Genomic DNA, 21,590 nt, shown 5'->3' with positions numbered 1-21,590 from the left:
CCCTGATATTACAGAAGTCTGAGCCTGCACTCTTAACTGCTTTTTCTGGATTTTGCTGGATCAGATACAGAAGTAAATAGATGTACTTCAGCAGATTAACCAGTCCAAGTTCATTCCTGCCTCACTCAACAGATTATTGTTTTATGTTTTAACAGATTATGTGTATTACGTTTTTACCAGTTAGGCAGTGGGTTTGAAGCCAGGAAAGAAGTAGAAATTTGCCAAAGCCAAGCTCAGCATGGTTTATAAGAATTTGTGGTGTTGCCAAGCCACAGAGATATTGTTGGTGTTCATCCCATGGATGCTGGAGCAATTGATTTACAGAAAACAAACAAACATTGTTGAATAATACTGAAAGAGCAAAGTTAACACAGAGAAAAGCACAGAACCAAGCAGAGAAATGCAGGTGTTTGGTTCCTGAAATCCTGCCAGTTTTTGTGCTGTTCCTGTTTGTTTTCCCATTAAATAGCTCCAATTTTTTTTTTCTTTCAAGATGCTTATTTCAGTGCTGGCACAGGGAAGGTTTATAATGTAGCTGGGGTAGCACTGGGTGCCAAATACTTTGCAAACAGAGATGCTCAGTTGTGTTTGGCCCCAGTGCTGAGGCCAGGGCTGCTTCTGGCAAAAGGAAGGAGGAAATGGGTGAGTGTCACACCTGTGGCTGGGACAGGTAAGATCCAGTTGAGGTTGGATCTGTTGAACCACAGTGAGCAAATCTGTTAAAATGGGAATGTCCTCTACACAGTGATAAGTTTCTCTTTCTGGAAGCACTGTGCATTAAAGCACAGATCCCATGTCCATGCCCTGCCTTGCTTAGCCTCCCAAAAAAACCCAAAAGGGGATCTGGTTTTCTCAAAAAGCCATGTCCTTCTCTCCCTACCTGTGGCAGGACACAAAGAGGTGACTCTGATGGCAAGAAAAGTGAGCAAGACTTGTGTCAGTGACAAAGAAAGCCCTACAATTATTGCTGGACTTCTTTTTGCTTTAGGGGAAGCATTTGCATCAAGGAAAAAAGTAATTAAATCTTGCACAAAATGGGCTTTCAATTACTGCCTCCTTAGAAGGAAGCAGACTGAAGATTAATGGCAAAGAAATCAAAGCCTTAGAAAGAGATGGGGGAGGGCCCTGTTTAGGAAATATCTCCTACCAAGAAAATTTCATTTGAAATGAGAACAAATGGCAAGCAACAAACCTTAAAAAAAAACCCCAAACAACAACCAAACAATCAAGTTCTTGCCATTGTTTGTATTCCCTGGTTGAAACTTGACAGTAGTTCTTCCCCCAGCCCTGCAAACCTCATTCACCTAAATAAACTCATTGGTGCTCGTGGGCTTGATTCTTTCCTCACAGATAATGAAGTTACTGGAGTTAAGCCAAGGCAGAATGGATACCAGAGAGAAATGGGAAGATTTGGAACAACTTGTATCAGTAATGATTGCAAGATTACACCTTCTCTTATCTGTTTATGGTTTTGATGCAGTTTGAAATTGATTTAACGTGAGGAAGAATTGCTGAAGCGTTGCCATCAGCAGTGCTGTTAACACACCTTGTTTAGTAATGAAGTCAGTGTTTTCAGAATGGCCAGGAAAATGCCTGGGAGCACTGTTGTTACAGTTAACTTTTATTTAAAGTTGTCATCCTTCCAAAACTCTTTTTTTTTTCTTCCCCTTCAGAACAATAGCTTCAATTCTGTTTCCCATTAAAAACAAAACAAAGCAACACCCTTCCTCTTTCAAACCTGAAATTCATTCAGTTCAGTTTCTCTAAAGTAATTTTAATTACATGTTTTCAGGCATTATAAACAGTGAGGCAGTGATTTGTAAAGGAATGAATAGAGTCAGCTCTCAGTGGTCCAAGGTGGTTTTTGGGGAGAGCTAATAAGGAAGAAGGATAATACTGAAATAACATAGCTTAAACTTAAATGTAGGGCTTGAATACTTATCTTTAACATTAAGGCATAGGATGGAGCTGTAAATTAAGATGGAAAGAATTTTTTTTTGCATTGCTGTGTTAACCTGCGTCCTAGATAATTCCTTCTGATACTTGGGAATGAGCTGTTGGTGGTTTGTACCTTCACCCTGTCTTCATTTGGTGCTAGAGAACAGGAGAGCAGCTGCGCTGGAGGAGCAGCCTGAGCTTTGTCACCCGCTCAACACAAACTCTGAGTGTCAGAGAGCAAAGCACTGAAATGCACGGTGTGAAACTCACTCTCCTAACATTTGATAACTTCTCCAAAATTTCTTTTTGTTCTTTTTTTTTTTTTTTTTTTTTTTTTTTTCCCTCAACTGCTCCCTCTCCTGCTGTGCAGTTCTGCCATCTCATCCTGCTACAGCCGAGTGTACCAGAGCCTGGCCAACCTCATCCGCTGGTCTGATCAGGTGATGCTGGAGGGGGTGAATTCAGAGGACAAGGAGATGGTCACAACAGTGAAGGATGTCATAAAAGCTGTTCTGGATGGAGTCAAGGTACATGGGACACTGTAAATTTTATAATAAAGAGCATATAATAATGTATTTTACAAGAGATCTGTGTAAACTAGACCTCTTCCAGTTTAAACTAGACCTCTTCCAGTTTAAACTAGACCTCTTCCAGTTTAAACTAGACCTCTTCCAGTTTAAACTAGACCTCTTCCAGTTAATCTCTTCTAGGTTTTTAAGTGCAGGTAAAATATGAAGGTCCTATTTCTGCCTTCAGTAAACTACCCCTTAAATCAACTGTTCCATAAGTTAAATGTTCCTCTTTGGAGTGCTGGCTAAAGACTAGCACAGTTTGGCTCTGAATGTGAACTTCTGGCATGCTCACCCTGGCATTTGGATGAATTGGAAGAAGCAATGGATCTTTCTTCAGTATTGCATTAAATTTTCACCAAGTCATTCCCAGTCTCCCCTGCAGATTACAAGACGTGGTTTGCACATTTTCTGTCTCAGCAAAATAAAATGAAAATGCTCCCTTGTCAATGCCCACAGAGACTGAAAGACTCCAACTCCATCTTTTAAGAGAAATTTCAAGGGATTTGTCAGTGATACATCACCACTCTAAGCAGCTGGATTAGGGTGTGGAACAGGTGATGAGCTAAACTCAGTTTTCTGGAGATGAGTTTTACATTGCTAATGGAAACGTTTAACAGAAACCTTTGTATCCATTGTCAGACCTGTGTGTAGCATTCCCTCCCCGTTCCACCCTGGAAAAGCTGTGGGCTTTCCTCCTGCCTGGGAAGGTTCTTGTACCCATTATTTCTGTGTCCCTGGGCTGATCACTCACCTCTCCTAGCACTGTTGATAAAGTTTGGTTGATCTGGGCTTAGGGCACCAGTGGATAGACTGTCTTATCTCCTGGGAATCTTATTTTGGAAACTGTAGAGGAAGTTAAATCTTTAAAGGGGAGCGTTTAAATCAACTACACAAGAAAAATTGGGATAGTGTTTTAAGAGCTGCAGCAGGTGCTTCACCTGGAGTTATGTATCAGGAACTGGTACCTTTCACTGTACTCAGGCTCAGTTTTATTAAATGGAGCCAAATGTAAAAATGAAGTGAATCTCCCAGGCTTTGACTCTCACATTTTCAGGCCTCTTGGTTTGCTGTCTGCATCATCTGGATATCTCTTTAATGTCACTCAAACACAGATACTAAAATCTGCTATTACTTTATGAGCCTTTTAAATAAATATCTTTGAAACAAATAATTTCTAGCACCTAAAGAAGATGGATTTTCTAGGATTATTTTGCACAATATGCTCTTTAACTTTAAGCTACACATTTTAGAAGTAAAGCTGGTCTTAAATTTGCACAGCAGGAGAGAGGAAAAGAGTTTAAATCTAAAATCTCAGCTGCTGTTAGTCTGGAATTCAGCAGCAGTTTGGAGGATGTGAAGATCTGTGCTGTAATTCCCCAGCAAATGGTGAGTTACCACTGACTGAATCTGCACAATCCCAGTTTAGAGATGTGTTATCCCCAGATCTGGATCAGAGCTGTGTGGTCTCATTGCAGGAGGCTTGGACACACAACCTGGGAGTTGTTCTTTGACTTCAAGCAGTATTTAAACCCCTGGTACCTGTTGCCTTTCAGCCAGAGCTGTGTCCTCTGCACACTGGGAGAGGCTCTGGGACTGGGGAAGGTCTTGGGTCTGTTCATGAGGCAGCCCAGACTGGGAGCAGCATGGACGTGTCCTTGCAGTGCTGAGCCTGGGCTGTGCAGCCCTGCTCAGCACCGTGGCTAAATCAGTCTCTGCTTTGTTTTTAGACTGAGTTATTTTGGCCTTCCAGTTGGAGCTGGCTCATGTCTGGTCAGCCTTAGAGCAGATGTGTGGCTGTCTGGGGAGATGGGAGAGTATTTGCCCATCAAGAGGTCAGCATTTGGAAGCAGCATGCTTTCACCTCCTGCACAGCAAGGAACAAAGTTTATTTTAGAAAGGCCTAGCCACATTTGATGGAAGCAGAACTGAGAAGATGGACACTTCTCTCCACAGCAGAGCCTGTTTTGTTTTTCTGGCAGATCACACAAGATCCACTTCCACATTTCAATGCTTACTTCTTTATTTTCAGAATTAAACATAAAGGAGACTCTTGTTCACCTCTGTTACTTGATATTTTGATCTCATGTTTTAGGGCTTTGCTAGGCAGGGAAAAAAATCCTTGGTTTGATTACATAACTTCTCAAAACTCCATCTCATTGTGGAATTTTCAGCTTGCTGAAGTAGCATAGTTTGTAGAGAGGCTTTAATTATCTCTAATTACTGCTGCAGGAATCTCTTTCCTTGCTGATAAGGAATAGCATAATGTGCATCTGGCTCAGTTGTGTGCACATTACCTCTGTGTGTATGCTAAAGATTTTGGCTTGATTTCCAAATGCTAGTTCTCATTTGGAGATAGCAGAGAGGAGAGACATTCAGGGTCTGGTGATATTTGTCCAAGTTGGAAGGGAAAGTGATCCTCTCAGGTAATTGCAGTCATGCCTTGGTGCCTCCACTGGAAGGTGGTTTAGGTTTCCCCCCCCCCCCAGTCCCAATGGTTTGAATAATTCTGAAGATACTTTTGAGCCAAATTGGATTGGTCTTCTCCCATTTTAACCTACATTTCCATGTGGTAGACCACTTTGTGTCCATTATGATTGGCAAAATAGGAAAACTGAGCACTTCAGCCCTGAGTGGGGCTCCTCAGTGCTGCTGCAGCACAGCCACCACCACAGTCTGCAGTGTTGGCCTGGCTTTGGTTTCAGGTGAAGGAAAATGAGACGTTACACTTTCCCTTCCATAGCCTTCTCAGGGGGATGTTTAAGGGGTATTTTGGCTTTTGGTTTGAATGCCCATACATTTTATTTCCCTTATTGTGCTCCTGGGTGTTTGCAGTCCTCGCTGGCCACTAACCCACAGGCCCGCAGGGTCCAACCCTGAGTCTGTTAAAGTGCATGAGGATCTCCAAAAACATTTTCAGCAGTGGAATTTTGTCCAGAGGGCAGAAAGGTGGCAATCCATTGAGTCATCACTCAGCTCCATGATGCCAAATGCAGCCAAAAGAGTCAAGTGATGGTACTCATCAGGACACTTCTCAGAACACACTGTTCCCACCAGGGCTCTCTGTCCCACATCTTCATAGTTTTAGTCCCCATGGACATCTGTTTGTGCTCCCTCTTCCTCCCCCCTGTGTGGGATGTTCTGGAGAGCTGAGTTTTTGGGTAATACAGTGTACTGTGTTGGAGCACCAGCTCACCCCAGGAGTGTAAGTAGAGCATGGAGACCAAAGTCAGATGTGGTGGACTTGGATGGTGTTTGCTCCTTACTCTTCTTGTTGTGTGTGTGTTAACCCATGGATTTCAGCTTTCAGTAGAGCCTGATGTAAAAGGGCCAGAACTGGAGTATTTTCCTTCCTCAGAGGGATGATGGCAATGCCAGTTGTTTCCAAGCTCCACAGACAAGGACACAAAGATGATACTGGAATGATGACACTGTACTTCAGGCTGCTTTAAAATAAATAAAATTAAAATTGATCCCTTTCAGTTTCCTTTGTGTAATATGCTGGGGAGCCAATAGAGGCAGGAAGCAGTGCCAGTTTTCCAGGCTGCCTGTAAGAGGGGCATGTGTTTGTGTCAGTGAGCAGGAGATCTATTTGTCAGCCTCAGACATCCATGAAATGTTCTCTGTCTTTCTGGCGTGAATGATTGTTGCTTTGACTGCTGGCAGACTTAGAGTTCAGGATTATCATGCCCTTATCTCTTTATCCAGAGCCTTATCTGCCTATAACAGATACACTGCAGTAGCTTCTTGAATGATTAGGTCTTCTATTGCTAATGTGTTAAAAGGTGGCTTCAGGGCAAGCAGGCCTTTTAATGAAGGTGATCTCTGTTTAATTTTTGGTGGGGCATTTTACAGAAAACTTGCTTTTTGAAACAAATACATTCTTATTTATAAAATATAAAGCAATTATTTAATGTTGGTTTTGGCTAGATGAAGTACTCCACTGGGTAAGACTGTTTGGTACTTAGATGTGTATGTAAAGCCAATTTACCATTATCTAGGGTGTTGTGTGGACTGGAACAGTGAGACAGAGGAAAGAGGAAACATAGCAAAAAGACACACATGTGGGTTTGTGCAGAATCCCCATACAGTCAGGGTAATGAACTTCACTCAAATACTGCCAAAACTTCCTCTGGGTGCAGGCTGCTCCTTAGCAGCTGTTCTGCATCATTTGTGTGGCTCTGTACCAGACTTACACCCAGCTCAGCTCTCTCTGTGTCCACACCATCATTAAACCATAACCAAGAGTTTACTGCAGTAGCTTCCCTCTGTGTTCTGGGATGTTTCAGTGCAGCATTCAGCAATGAATGATTATTCATTCTGATTATTCTCTTTTTCTTCTCTCCCTCCATCAGGAGCTGGTCAGACTCACGATTGAAAAGCAGGAGCATCCCTCTCCCACAAGCCCAGTTAAACCCAGTTTACCAGCATGTAAATCTGACAGGTGGGTCACTGATTTCTTCTGTGGGCAGCACTGATGTAGAAGGGATCATTTCTGACTGCTGACAGTTGAGTTAAATCATTCAGCTGTTCTGCACAGAGGGTGGTGTAGTGTTCTTTATGTAGTCCCCCCCCATCCATTTCAGTAAGATCACTAAAAGAGAATATGCTGTGATAGGACAGACACCAAAATCTGGCAAGGTGAACAACCTTTGTGTCACATGCACTCTGAGCTCTGATTATACATGGAATTCCACCTGCAGATGCAAATTCTGCCTTCCGCTCTGGCTGTCTGTCTGAATAGCACATGATTTAAAATAGGTTGGAATCTGTCAGGGCTGTGTTCCAGCTGTGGTTTATGATCTACAATCTGTGTTTTGCATGTTGCAGCCCATCAGAACTTCCCCTTACAGACCGAGAAATGGAGATCCTCAACAAAACAACAAACATGACTCAATCCAACGAGCTGCTGACTGACTCCATGGATGAAGAAGTTGCACCTCCTAAACCCCCTCTGCCCAGCATTCGTGTGGCAGAGAACAGGTAACACTGCCCAGCCAGCTGACCAAAGAGCACCAGTGCCTCTTAGCAGCCTGTTGGTTTTTAAACAATCTTGCAAAATGTGCACAAGAGAGGAGGGTTAGTGTTGCTCTTGAATTTCCAGTCCTCCAGAGCAATTTTTCCTTATTCCTGCACTCTGCTTTGTGTTCTCTCTTATTATTTCTTTGTGTCTTTTCCTTCTTTTTTTGTGAGGATAATTCCATGCCCTGATACCCACACATGAGAGGCATCACATAAATCCATATAACCTCATAAAACAGTGTGATTTCCACACTGTGCAAGTGTCTTGGGCTGCTGTATCCCATGGGAAATGTTCCTTTAACCTCAGGGGGCAGTTACCAATCTGTCCTGCAGAGCCAGGTTGTTCAGCTTTGCCTATCAGCTTAAGAGTGAAAGCCAAGAGTGTGTGAAAAAACCCTTGTGCTTTGTTGTTCCTACTCTGTTCTAAGAGTAACCACATAAGAGTTTCTGTGTTCTATTTTGAGGAGGAAGAGAAAACCCCCAATTTGCAGGTTTGTGTGTGTGTGTGTTGTTTTTCTTCTCTAGTACTGGTGCTGATGGCTGGTGTGAAAAATACGTGTTGTGGTAATTTGCACACGTGGCTGTGGCTGACAAAAAGAATCACATTTCTGTGTATTTTATGAATTCTCAAAGGTTATATAAAAATTTCGTGGTATGTTCCAAGAACAGACTACGTGTGCTCTTGGGAACTTCTCAGGCTTGATGACTACCAGAATTATGTGTCATTAGAAGCAAAAGCTAAAAGTCAAAGGGTTAAACTCTCACAAATTACTGTAAATGTGTGGGTCTGACACAGATTCATGCCAAAACAGGGGGCCCTCACAGTGCACAGTGAAAGCAACTCTGACCCTTTTGTTCCCTGAAGTTCACCAAGAAAGCAAAGACCAAAAAAGAGAATTTTCCTGTCCTGTAAATCTCTGAAACTTTGAGCATTTTTCAGATCTGGAAGGTTTGAGGAGGGGGAGGGACTTCTGTGAATGGAAACAATATTTGGGTCAACCAAAACATTTAATTTGGATTTTCACTGCTTTTATTAAGAAATAATTACCATGCTAATTAGCTCCATTAAAAATACTATTTACAGCAGCATTTGTTTCTGTTTGAGAAATACCAACCTTAAAAAATAAATGACTTAACAGGAGAGTTACCTTACCTGTGAGAGTATTCTTAAATCGATATTTTTAGTGGATACATTTTGCTGAATAGCTCCTGGCTGACAAAAGCTTTCTGGAAAATACCTTGTGAAGCCTCTGAAAATCGTTTTTTTTTCTGGAAGAGTGATGGAAACATCAATTCCTGTTGTGTCTTGCAGCCCTCCACCAGCATTGCCCCCTAAAAAACGTCAGTCGGCGCCTTCCCCAACCAGAGTGGCTGTGGTGGCCCCCATGAGCAGAGCTACCAGTGGGTCCAGTTTACCTGTTGGGATCAACAGACAGGTAATGGCATAACCCCTTTGTGAGAGCCAAGGGAAAAGTGCTGTGAGTGAGCTGGAGGAAAAGCTCAGGGAGATGCTGAGAGCTGCAGGTCCCTGCTCGTCCCAGGCAGCCTGCAGTGGGAGTGGCAGTGGCAGGAACAGCAGTGTCATAAATAATGTTGGCAGCTTAATTTTTTTTTTTTTTTTTTTTACAGTGTTGTTGTGTATAATTAACAAATTGCTACAAACTTTGTTGCCTTGAGGGGTGGCAGAGTGTGAGGATGGGAGTGGCTGAGTGTTCCATGTCCAATAGATCAGGGGACAGCAGCTGGCTGAGCTCCCTGACATCTCACCAGGGTTTACTCTCAGTGAGATCAGAAGTCTGTCTTCATCCAGTCACAATTTAAAGCATCTTTTAACTCAAGCAGTAGTTTGAGCTACTGCTCTGACCGCTGCTGGTGCTTTGGGGAAATTTGTACATTTTCTGGTAGAAAAATGGGAAAGTTGTGTGTGTGTTAATCACATTCCATTTCTTGTGCTTGTCTGGGGTTTATGAGGTTGTAAATGGCTGGGTTTGCTTTACCCATTCAGGAACTTACTAGCTCAGCAGTGAGGACCTGAATCATATCAAATTGCACAAAAATCAAATCTTGTCCTCATCTCTAAAGCCTCAGCTCTGGCTTAGGGAGCCTCTACAGTCATTTGGCTGACTCAGATAAAGTTGTGGCCACTCTTCAGTTGTTACTACAGTCACACTAAATGTTCTGATGGAGTGGGAATAGTGAGGGGTTCACTCACAGGTTAATAAGCTTGAGGTGATTTCTGAAATGGGACCATAGCCATAGGCACAGAAAGTTGTATCTCATTGTAGTTTATTTTCTCTTTGTGTGAGGTAACCAAGTATTTGCTAAAGGCCCAGGTGTGTCATGAGAGATCTTGCAGTGTCATTCCCTTGTGTCAGTGTTGGGACAGTCATCAGACACAGGTAGCTGTGAAGAACTTGGTCATCTCAGCATCTGTCCAGTGTGGGCCACAGCAACCCCTGCTTGAAATCAAGAGCACCCAGAGCTCCCTGGCATGGGCTGTTGAGTGTATCAGAGGGTTTCTGTGTTCTCCCTGAGCTTAGAGAGAGCCAGCAGCACTGGGAGGTCTTTGCTCCTCAAGCTGCATCTTCCTCACTAGCAAGCTGCCGAGAGTGATGGTGATGTGACGTTTTTAATTTTTTAATTTCTGTCCTGAAGGATTTTGACGTTGACTGCTATGCCCAGAGGAGGTTGTCAGGTGGAAGCCACTCCTACGGGGGGGAGTCTCCTCGTCTGTCTCCGTGCAGCAGCATTGGCAAACTGAGCAAGTCTGACGAGCAGCTCTCCTCGCTGGACCGCGACAGCGGGCAGTGCTCCCGCAACACCAGCTGTGAAACCCTGGGTAAGAGGGGCTGCTGGGGCCTGCCCTGCCCTGGGAGCTCAGCTGCAGGAGCTGATGGACCAAATGCACTGCACTACAGCTGCTGTCTTGGAGTTGCTGCAGGCAGTTCAGTGCAGAGCTATTTCAGAGAGGAAAAAGCCCAGGGGAATGTGTTTCCCTTGCTGTAGGTGATGGTTCTCAAACTCAATTCAGCTCTCAAGTGGAATGTTTTCTTCATTTCAGCCCTGTCTGCAGAAATTACAGTCCTGCTAGACTAAAGCAGTGTGGTTTCTACATGCTAGGAAAGAAAATATAAATATGGCAAAAATTAAGTCTGCAGATGTCTGCCTATTGAATTTTTGTTATTTGTTTGCTAGTGTAAAGAATTAATGATGAGTTGTATGAAGTCTGGATGTTATAGAAGGTGTAAAGAGATGGTCCCAGCTGCAAGGAAGTTCCACTCTGATTAAAATGAACTGATTAATTAACTGATAGAATGGGAGGGACAGAACTGAGAAGGTCTAAACAGTAAAAGAGAAACTAATACATCATCCTCTGTTTACCCAGATCAATCAGATCACTATGATCCAGACTATGAATTCCTGCAGCAGGACCTCTCCAACACTGATCAGATACCTCCTCAGGGGCCCAGTGTCCTCAGCCCCTTGCCAGAGTCCTTGGGCGAGTCTGGCTCCCCTTTCCATGGACACACTTTCCAGCTCCCGCAGGGCACCTCTCCTCCACTGGAGCTCTGCAGCCTCTCAGGAGCAGCACAGCCAACAGAGACTCCCCCAGCTTTACCAGAGAAGAAGAGGAGGAGTGCAGCCTCCCAGACTTCAGAGAGCTCAGGCTGCAGGGTGTCCTATGAGAGGCACCCATCCCAGTATGACAACATCTCTGAGGATGACCTGCAGAGCGCCGTCCTTGTCCCCTCAATGCCCTTCACGCCCTTTGCTGCTGTTCTGCCTTTCCAGCAAGGAAACTCTTCAGCACCAGTGGAATTCATTGCTGATTTTGCTGCTCCAGATTCCAACAGTGACCCAGAAAAGCCGCCACCTCTGCCAGAGAAGAAAAGCAAACACAGTAAGCAAGTTTCTGTTTGGGGTTTATTTTTTACCTTGTAGTTGTTGTGCTTCTGATCATCACTAAGTAGTGGTAATCATGGTGATGCTCTTATTTGAGTCTTGAGTGTCAAAAGCAGTTGGTCAGTGTCAAAGACATGGAGGGGAAATGTCAGTGCTGTGGTGGGCAGGGGGTGATTCCTGGGGCCAGGATTGATCCAGGCCCAAGGGATCTGGAATCACACAGCATCTTCATTACTGTGGTGAGACCATGTTACTTCTCTGTTCACCTGAATGTGAGTCTTTCAGGCACTCTGTCTTGCAGATCTTTCTGCTCTATTCTCCTTTTTTAAGTCAGTTTCCTCCCCCCTTCCCCAGTTTTGTTTTCCCACTGCAGGGGAGAGTTGGGTCCTCTCCAGGAGCTCAGAGAAAGGACTGATTTTCTGTCCAAAACCCAGCCTTGCCAGAGCAGTTACTTGGCAATAGGAGCACAGGCACCCACATAGCTGTGCAAGACAACACTATTAACTAGACTCCAGCACTGCTGTTTTGCTACAGGATCTCATTTCCTTCGGATGCCTGAGAATTTCCCACATCATTAAAACGAGCAGCCTCGAAAAGCAAAGGCTCCTGTCCCCAGCCAGACTCCTGGAACACCAGGGCTGACCACATCTCAAGCTCAGACCTTCTTCTGATTTCCTTAATGTTCATGGCTGAAAAATGTGAAACCTCTTGCCAAACAGGCAGCCACAGTGCTCTGCCAGGGAAGGCTGTGGCCTGCACAGTGAGGTCCAGCAGATATTGCTTTACTGGTCACTGGCTGGCTTTGCAGCCGTGTGTTACATGAGGAGGTAATGTATACAAGATCTGGAGGAAGAGCATCACATTGCATGGCTGGCAGCCCAAGAGAAGAGCTGGTTTCAAAGAGCTGAGTTGGCCTTCTGGCTCCTTTCTGCAGTTTATAGACTTCTCACTGAGAATAATTTTTGTCCAGAGAGGTTGTGGACTCCCTGTCCCTGGAGGTGTTCCAGGACAGGCTGGATGGCACTCTGAGCAGCCTGGCCTAGTGGAAGGTGTCCTTGTGCATGGCAGGGGGGTTGAAACTGGATTCTTTAAGGTCCCTTCCAACCCAAAGCAGTCTAAGAGGCTGCAATTCTATGGATAAGGTGGGAGTAAGAGGGGGATGTGGTGTCAGGGTTATTCTCTCCATTCCTATGCAGTGCACTCTGCCAGTCACTTCTTTAAAAATATGCCTTGTCTAAAAGCATTTCCATTATCCCTGAGTGACCAGTCCACATGAGTAACCCTGAGGGATTTTACTGAGAGCACAAGGCTTGACCCACCTGAAAGTGAGGGTCATCCAAGTGTCCCCATATGCAGGAAATCTCTTTTGTTCCTCCCTGGTAATCAAGCAGCTAAAGACACTAAGATCAGCTAAAAAACAGGCTGAGATGGTTGGTTGTGGACAAGAGAGAGGAAGCAAATGGGCACAGGCAAAGGTGTTACAGCTTGTGCTGTTCAAAATCCTCTCCTGAAGTGTGAGCTGCCAGGGGCTGTGATACAGAGCACGTCAGTGCAGGGTCAGATCCTTGTGGGTCTGCTGTTACTAATGAGGGATGGCTGTTACCCCACTCAGGCTGGAAGGGATGCAGGGAAATGCACCTCTGTGCACGTAGGCAGCTGCAGTGGAGGGGAGATTCCTGGGTGAATCTTGGGTAAGAGGAAATTTGACATTTGCAAGAGAGATCTGAGCTGTTTGCTTGTGTCATTAAGCCCCATATCTTTGTTTTCTGGTATCACACAAGATGCCAAAGAGTTGACAAGTTTAAAAGCAATCTGCATTATTGCTTGAGCACAACTTTAACCTCAGTACCAAGACCTTGTGTGAATTTTCTTTGATGTTGGATTAGAGTTAATTGTAATCTGGCACTATCAGAAATTTTGTGAGTATTGATCAGATTGCATTGTTAGGAGAGGTAGGAGCTGTTACCTAATGTGTTGTCAACTCTGATGATTTGATAAAGCATCCTTGCTGCAAAACTTGTAAGTAGTCCTGGGGCTGATACCCAACCACTGCAAATTTTTTAGTTGCATTTGTGTGACACTGAGAACTTGTTTAAGGTTGTTTTTACTCCACAGTATTATCACACCATGGATTTGTGGTTGCTAAGTTTTACTTTTTCAGCATTTAAAAGGCCAGTCAAACATTACTCAGGCTCTGTGGTGACACCCAGGATATTTTTTGCCCAGAGGCTGATGCATGTAGATACTCTTGTGTAATCACACAGGGCTGCTTCCAGAACCTCAGCCAGCTCCTGGGAGCTGGAGAAGATGCATGGATTTGTTAAAAAAAAAACAAAAAACCACAGATAGGACTTGGTTGTAGTGCCTTTGTTGTGGGTCATCTTTTGGTAGCTGGCAGTAAGTGTTGCAGCAGAGACACTGATGGTCTTTATTGGTAATACACAGAAGGTCTGCTTGAGTTAACCTTGTGCATTGCTGTGAGCTGTGCTCAGAGGGACCTCCAAGAGTTGACTTCTGTATAATTTACACAGAGGAATGATAGGGCTTTTAGTCTGGCATGAGTTATGGTTATTTTACTGTGCTGTAAGAGCACATGTTACTGTGCTAAGGGCAAATTACTCCAGACTTCTGCTTGAGCACCAGCACTGTGCTCCTGCTGAACGAGACACAGACCCAGAACAGCTTCTGCCATTAAGAGCCCAGAGTCAGAAATAACAAGATCCTTTCCCCAAACAGCTTGGAAACTACTGGTGAGGCATTTATTCATGTTTCCCTCCCTGTCAGTGGGAACAAAACACAGCCTGGTGCCCAGTGAGCAGCTGGTATTTAACTGCAGGAGCCACGCTGAGGGCAGGCTGGGCTTAGCCAGCGGATAATGCCAGCTCTGTGAGGAGCAGCTCTCCTCCCAGAGGTGACAGCAACCACTGCCTCATTGACCTTGACTTCTGCTGTGTGCTATAGCTTAAGAATGTCCATTATTTTGGCTCTTGCCCATGCACACAAATCTGTTGTGCCTGTGCAGGGCGCAGGGTTGGGCTGGGCTGTCAGGGAGCCCTCCAGGGGGATGCTGGTGTGCCTCACCTTATTGCAGGTGTACCTCACCCTATTGCAGGTGTGCCTTAGTGCTGATCCTCTCCTAATAACCCCTTTGGACTCCAGCAGCCACTGGTCCTCTCCTGCAGATGAGTGTTGCTTCCAGGAGAGCTGGCCCTGGGAGAGCAGCACCTGTGACTTCTGCCATATGGGCAGAGCTGGTGTGTGCTGGAAATCCCTGAGCAGCTTTAGCTCCTTCAGAAATGACAGTCAAGGCACTGCAAGCAGATTGTTGGGAAGGTGTTCTAGCCTCAGTCTGAGATTTCATGGTTTTTTTAAATTTCACATATTTTCTGTCTGGGTTAAGAACTGACATAAACTGGGCATGTGGTGGGAGAGGTTTCTCTCTCACGCCTCCTTTTCTCCTGGGGTGCTGCCTTGAGACTGTCACTCCACCCCAGCTGCTCACTGGGGAGTTGCAGCCCCCATCCCTCCCTCTGCACAGTTGCTGCAGGGCGTGCAGCCTGAGCTGAGCTGCTGATGTAATTTCCCATCTGCTTTTAAATTTCTGCCTTGTTAAAAACCACAGTGGAGAGGGGGAGAGAGGACCCTTTGCAATCAGGAACCATGGGAGTGCTCTTGCTCGCTTACTCTCCTGTTCGAGATTGGCAGGATTTTAATGATGCCTGTTTTGATTTGCACTCTGCAGTGCCAGGTTTGTATTTCACCATCCCAACTGCCTTTCACTTTGCCTAAAAACAAAGATGACAAAGTAGAGGCAGAGACATGCTCACCTGCCCAGGACCAGTTGTAACAAGCCAGGCAGGGGAGCTGCCGTGACAATGGGATGCATTAGCCCCATAAAGAGCTGAGATAAAAGAGCTCTTCATTATTCCCTTGCAGATTGAGTTAAGGCAGATTGAGCATTCAGGCTCACTGCCCTGAGCTGCAGTGATTTAATTTTGCACAAATGTCTGATGTGATGCCCTTTTCACCAACACTTCTGAGCTGTGGTGTCATTGCAGAGTTTGGGGCTGTTCCAGGAGCTCACAGCTCTGATCCCCAGTGGTGTCTGCAGTTCTGGGTGTTCACTGAAGCCCTGATTCTGTAGGTGACTCAGCACCAAGGGTTGGTCTGGATTCAGCAGTGGCTGCTGCATTGTGCCAGCACTGCCAGGCCTGCCTTCTTGGCTTTTGTCCTGCTCACTTGATGAGCTCTCAAAATGTGGTCTTTCCCTCGAGCTCCTGTCCTCTGCATTTCTGCAAGGGTTCCTGATCCTCAGTTCAGTTTTGCTGCTAGAGAAATATCTTTCATCAGCCTTCTTTAGATCTTGTCTCCTGAAGTTGTTTTGTGATACCAGGGCATTTTCCAGGGCACAGGAGCACCTTAGCCAACTGAATCACTGATACTTGAAAAGACTATTTTAGCAATTCTGTATTTCTGGCACCACCACCATGATTCCAAATGAGACAGTAATTCCAGAACATGCTTCTATTCACTGTGAGGTGGTGCTGGGAAGGAGCAGGGAGTCTGAGGGAGGAAGAGGAGCAAGGGTCAGGTGGCAGGGAGAGCTGGAGGTCAGAATTGCAGCAGCCCTGGCAGAGCTGTGCAGGACAGGCTGTACTGCAGGACATGACCAGGTTGTGCACTGGCAGGACTGTGGGGTCACAGGGTGGGGACAGCTGGAGCTACTGGTCAGGATTGGATTCCATCAGCTCCATTTCCTGTGCTCCCATTGCTCCAACCTGTTTTTTTTTTTTTTCATTATTTCTTTTTTTTCTTTATTCTATTTTTTGGAAGATGGTTATAATTCTTTTGGGGAAGAGCAGATGTGTTAGCTCCCTTTCTAAATGGACTTTAAAATATTAGAGGAAATCTGAAAAAAAGGGGCCCAAGGCAGGTGCAAAGCAACTCCTTCCTGCTGACACATTTGCAGGGCTGTATCCTGTTTGAAGGCTGGCCCAGGGGTCTGCCTTGGCAGGTGAACAGAGGACTTTGCCTTGCAGCCAGTGTGGGAACCAACTTCATGATGTGCAAATCCTGCATTGTGCTCGCTGTATTTATAGCTTTCACTGAAGTCATCCACTCCTTTCAGCTGTACAACTGAAATGCCAGCAGAAGATGAAAAATTGCCACCAAATGACCAGATTTACAAAAAACAACAACTGCTTGTTTATCAGGAGGAAGGGAGGGATGCTCACAGTGCCTTGTGCATGACAGCATGTTTACAAGAAGGCCTGGGTTAGTCCTTCCCATGACACTGAAACACATCTGTTTCTCCTGCTCTCAGGTGTACAGAAAGGGTTTTTTTTCTTTGTTTTCTATTATTCAGTACACTTCTAATCCTTAATAATGGGGGTGAGCTTGTAGTAGTCTTTCTATGGCACTGGATGTCATCCTCCCCCTCCAACACTGAAATATTGCAGCAGTAACTAATCCTCTGTCAGAGCTGCCCAGGCTCACCTGTGTGGGTTTTTTTAATAGATTTTGGAAGGAATATTTTACAGATGGAAAGGTCCTCTAGGCAAGGTTTGATCCTGTTTAACATTTCTATTGAGCCACATCTCACAAAAGCTTGTGAATCAGTTGAATTTGAAAACTGGAGATGGTAAGTTGCTTTAAAAAGGGATGGGAGCAAAGGGTGTTGGATTTGGGCTGAGGAGGTAGGAACACGTGGTCAGTGGCACTTTTAGAAGTGTTTTGTAAGTATTTTGTGCCAGGATTGGCAGTGGCATTTAAAGAGCTGGGGGAGAGGCACAGCCAGGCTCACAGGTAGGTGTTCTCTGATAACAGTTTTATCAGCTTGCTAGAATGGAGAAACACTGTATGCCTGCTGGTTCTAGAAATCTTACTGACTGCAGACATGAGACTTACTGTAGGCACAAGAATTATTACAGATTTATTGTCAGGATTGCATTGTTACACTCCTAAAAAGCAGATTGACACTATTCTGGGTTTTTGGTGACTTTGGGCATTAGCTGTTGAGGAATATTCTCAGAATTGCCATGAATTACGTGAGGATTTGGGCTAAGCATCAGTGAAAGAGACTTCTCAAGTGGCTGTTTGGAGACCTCACTGGTTCCAGAGCTGTGTTTGTGGTCTGGGATGGTGTTTGCTGTGTGCTGGCTGGCAGGATGGAGATCTGGATTTGCAAGGTGCATGGCAGCAAGGACAAACATCTGCCTGCTGACCCTCAGCTGGGGTTTGCAGAGCAGGACAGTGAGTGCCACCTCTCTTTGCCTTGCAGTGATGGCCTACATGCAGTTTGTGGAAGACTACTCAGAGCCACAGCCCTCCATGTTCTACCAGACCCCTCAGAACGAGCACATCTACCAGAAGAAGAACAAGTACCTCAGGGAAGTCTATGGGATCAATGACTCCTTTACCAGCTCAGACCCCCCTCAAGATCTGGCACCTCCTCCTGCTCTCCCACCCAAGCAGAGGCAGCTGGTGAGTGACACCCCAGGGACACCTGGCAGGGCCGCCAGGCTCAGCTCAGCTCTCCCTGCTCCTGGTTCTGGCAGGCAGAGGTGGTGGGAGGATGTCTCACTGCTGTTACCACATCGTGCTCCTTGGCAGCTTGTGAATGTGGTTTTAGGCATTTTGCATTCTGTGAAGTTTTGCTGCTTTCCAACCCCACGTTCAGACCGTTCCCTATAAGCTTTGAAAGTCCTAAAATGCCCTAAAAATGAACCATTTGTCTTGCACATGGCAGGGCTGAATCTGTGCCAGGCTTGTGTAACAACAACTGCTTGGAAGATTTTGACACACTGAGCAGCACTATTCTCAAGAGATTGCTGCACTGTTGTTCCCACTGCTGTTTTGAAACTGTTGTCAGAGATGCCACCAATAATAACTGAACAGAATAACTGCTGTTCTGTTATTTGCACAGACCTTTGGTACAGCCACCTCTTCACTCTGCGTGTTTCCTTCACCTTAGTCCCCTTGTGTGAGTCAGGATTTTACCTGTTTCTCAGAGCTCTGCTGGCCCCCCAGGCTGTTTCCACATCCACAGGTGTGTGGGTGCTGGGTTTAACAGCACAGAAAGGGCCATTTTCCACGTGTGGGATGAAATCCTGATCTCACTGATGGCAGCAGCAGTTTTGTTTCCAACCTCAGTGGAGGGTGGGATTTTGTCCCATTTCCTTTTAAGGGTTTTCCTTTCATTTCTTTTCTCTTTCTTTTTTTCCCAACTCCAACTTAAGGTATTTTGATTATATTAATGATCTTATTTGTTCTGTTTAAAAAAAAAATTAAATTATTTTGTTCTGATGTAGCTCACTTAAATTGGCCATGGCATTAACAAAATGGGAGGAAATGTGGGAACAGAGCCATGAACTTACCACTGTGAGGGTGACTCTTGCAATATTTCTTCATGTTGTATGTGCTAAAGTTTGACTGTCCCAGAGTGTTACTTTTTGACTCTAATTTTGGGATTTGCATAACTACATTCCTGTGATGCAAGTAGAGTCCTAAAAAGATAAAGTGACATTTTTGGCTAAGCTGAGCTGAATATTATTATTATTATTGTTATTGTTATTATTATTATATGTTTGTGGGGACAAGACTTTAAATGCTGGCATCCCATTTGCTTTGCAGGGACACTAAAGAGTCTACAGGACTCATCTCCTGAGGTTCAGGCAGTTCTCCAGGGTCTGTGGTCCCCATCAGTGTGACCCTTGCACTGTCACTTGTACCTTGCAGTCCTTTGCCTGCCTTCCCCTCCTGGAGGTGGCTGCACTTCAAGGCTGTTTCCAGAGGTGGCTTGGGCTGCACGGTCATGATCAGAGTTTGCAAAGCACAGATTTACTGCAGCCATTGTGCAGAAGGGAAATTCTGCTCCTGTCCTGAATTTGATGGCTGAAGCAAAGCATTTCTTTGCTTCCCTTTAATAATTTTCTGGACAGCCAAGATGTCACTGCTTTGCCTGCTGGCCATTCATGTCATTTTACAAGCTGATACCATCAAGGTGTTGCTTGCAGTTCCCCTGAAGCAAAGGTTTCTTCAAGTGCAGCCTCCCACCCTTCATCTCTCCTTTGGGAAAGAGGTGCAAGCAGGTGATGGCTTATTCAACAGCCCCTGTAAAAGCCCCCAGACTCTTGTTCCTCTGCTCCTGCTGCCCTGGGAGATGTTGATTTGGCTAATCAAATGGGCATCAGCTGCTCTAGCAGCAGCAAGTTTTGCTGGATGGACTCTTCTGTAATATAATAATGAGGAAGTCCTTTCTTGTCAGCTTCAGATCTTAATCAAAAATAAGATTGTGTGTTTACATTGCATGTTTTATTCAACAAGTCTGAGAAAGCCTGAATATACCTTATCCTCTCTCAGTCTCCTTGCCATAGGGAAATTCAGGAGAAATTCCTTGCAGGCTTTGTCACTTACAGTGTAATAGCTGCCTCCTGTGCAAATGATATTATTTGAACTGGACAGAGAAATGGCAGGATGTCACTGTCACCCAGTCTCACAGCAGTACCAGTGAGGAGCCATAGCTCACGCTGGAGAGGCCAAATTCCCAGTGTGCAGGTTGCCAGAAAAAAAAAACCCAGGAATGTATGTGCAAGAACTGTGTGCTTGGAGCCAGTTGCTCCTGTGGTTGTCTGTCCCCACAGCAAGGGGACAAAAGGGCAGCCAGGAGCAGCTGTCCGGGGTGAGCAGGGAGGGGGAGGCAGGAGTTCACATTTAAGGGATTTGTGAAACAAAGAAGATTTAAATTGTGATTTTTGCCGTGCCTCTTGAGCTCAAGAAAGGCATATTGGTGTGTCTGGCTCTGATGAGCTGTATGAATAGCTGTTTGTTTAGCCAGCCATTATATGCATTGTTTTACAGTTAGCATTTCTTGCCCTTTATTCATCGCCTTTTCTGTGCTCTCTTTCTCTGTGTCTTGTGTCTCCTGCTTTCTCCCCCTTCCTCAGCAGGCCTCCTATGCTGCCTCTTCTTTCTCCTCTGTCTCCTACTGTGTCCAGCAACCTAAAGTGCCCTTCAGCCCCGAGGACTGCGGTGCCACTCAGGGCCTCACTATGTCAGTCTCTAACTCCTTTCTCAGCAGGCACAGCTCCTTTCCTGTGCACTCGGTGAGTTCTGAGTTCTGCAACACGTGGGTATTGTCTGACTGCTCTGCCAGTTCTCTGCTTGGCCTCTCAGGTGAACCTGGAGGTTCCTTTGGGGGCTTTGGAACTCCTCCTCTAGTCACCAGCCAGGTGGGAGAAACGGTGTTTAAATCTGCCCAGGTGTAACTCACTCTGCCCAGGTGTAACTCACTCTGCCCAGGTGTAACTCACTCTCACCAGGTGTAACTCTCACCAGGTGTAACTCTCACCAGGTGTAACTCACTCTCACCAGGTGTAACTCTCACCAGGTGTAACTCTCACCAGGTGTAACTCACTCTCACCAGGTGTAACTCTCACCAGGTGAAAATCTTGCTGAGATTTACACTTTTCACCAAGTGAAGCCAGGGGAGGTGTATCTCTCTCCATTTGTAGCAGGGGACTGAGGAAGGAGAGCTGGCCTGTGTGCCCAGGCACACTCCTGTGACCTCTGTGTGCCCCAGGCTGCACGTTGGAGCTGCAAAGTCTTTTTGTCCCATTGCATGATGCCACTGATGTGGATGAGTCAATTAAAGGCTGCTGTGTGAGCCTGACCTTGGGAGAAATAACAAGATGCTGTCCTGAAATCCATGGATTTAATCAAAGATGTGGAACAGGGGCTGCAGCTCCTTTATTTTTTTTTTTCTAGAAAACAGCCTCTGCTAGATCTTCCATCTCATTTTTGCCTGTCTGCTTCCCTTCACATCTCCCTGGTCCCAAACAAGCTCAGTTTGCTTGTATGATTTGCTGATGGATGAGCAGGGTTTTCTCTCCTACAGCACTTCAGAGCAACCTGAAGAGAAAATGGCAGGAGGAGCTGGAAATCATTTAAATCAAAATAGTATTAGAGCACTGCTTAAATCTCTGATCAGCTGCTTAAATTAAATTGTAGTAATAACGAAGTGTTAACATAATGAAATTGAATTCAACCATGGGATTCCACCAGCTCATCAGTGTGGGGCTCATTTTCATGTAAAACTATGTGGTTATGCTCTGATTGCCATGTGATGACAACTGAGAATACACTATTTTTTGACAGTGA

At 45.2% G+C, this 21,590-nt stretch overlaps 1 protein-coding gene across 1 annotated transcript in view; it reads left to right on the top strand.

The window, feature by feature from the left end:
- RAPGEF1 (Rap guanine nucleotide exchange factor 1) overlaps nucleotides 1-21,590 on the top strand; it is an 84,317-nt gene that overhangs the window by 36,488 nt on the left and 26,239 nt on the right. Inside the window, exons 4-11 of the mRNA XM_036393872.2 lie at nucleotides 2,309-2,465; nucleotides 6,863-6,951; nucleotides 7,338-7,490; nucleotides 8,842-8,965; nucleotides 10,185-10,368; nucleotides 10,915-11,430; nucleotides 17,713-17,915; nucleotides 20,381-20,536. Of these exons, the coding sequence (XP_036249765.1) occupies nucleotides 2,309-2,465; nucleotides 6,863-6,951; nucleotides 7,338-7,490; nucleotides 8,842-8,965; nucleotides 10,185-10,368; nucleotides 10,915-11,430; nucleotides 17,713-17,915; nucleotides 20,381-20,536 (1,582 nt within the window). The remainder of the gene's footprint in view (nucleotides 1-2,308; nucleotides 2,466-6,862; nucleotides 6,952-7,337; nucleotides 7,491-8,841; nucleotides 8,966-10,184; nucleotides 10,369-10,914; nucleotides 11,431-17,712; nucleotides 17,916-20,380; nucleotides 20,537-21,590) is intronic.

The sequence above is a fragment of the Molothrus ater genome, chromosome 20 (genome assembly GCF_012460135.2).
Source record: "Molothrus ater isolate BHLD 08-10-18 breed brown headed cowbird chromosome 20, BPBGC_Mater_1.1, whole genome shotgun sequence".
In the NCBI taxonomy this organism is placed as follows: Eukaryota; Metazoa; Chordata; class Aves; order Passeriformes; family Icteridae; genus Molothrus; species Molothrus ater.
The sequence above is the reverse complement of the archived record's forward strand: the minus strand, read 5'-3'. Positions and strand labels throughout refer to the sequence as shown.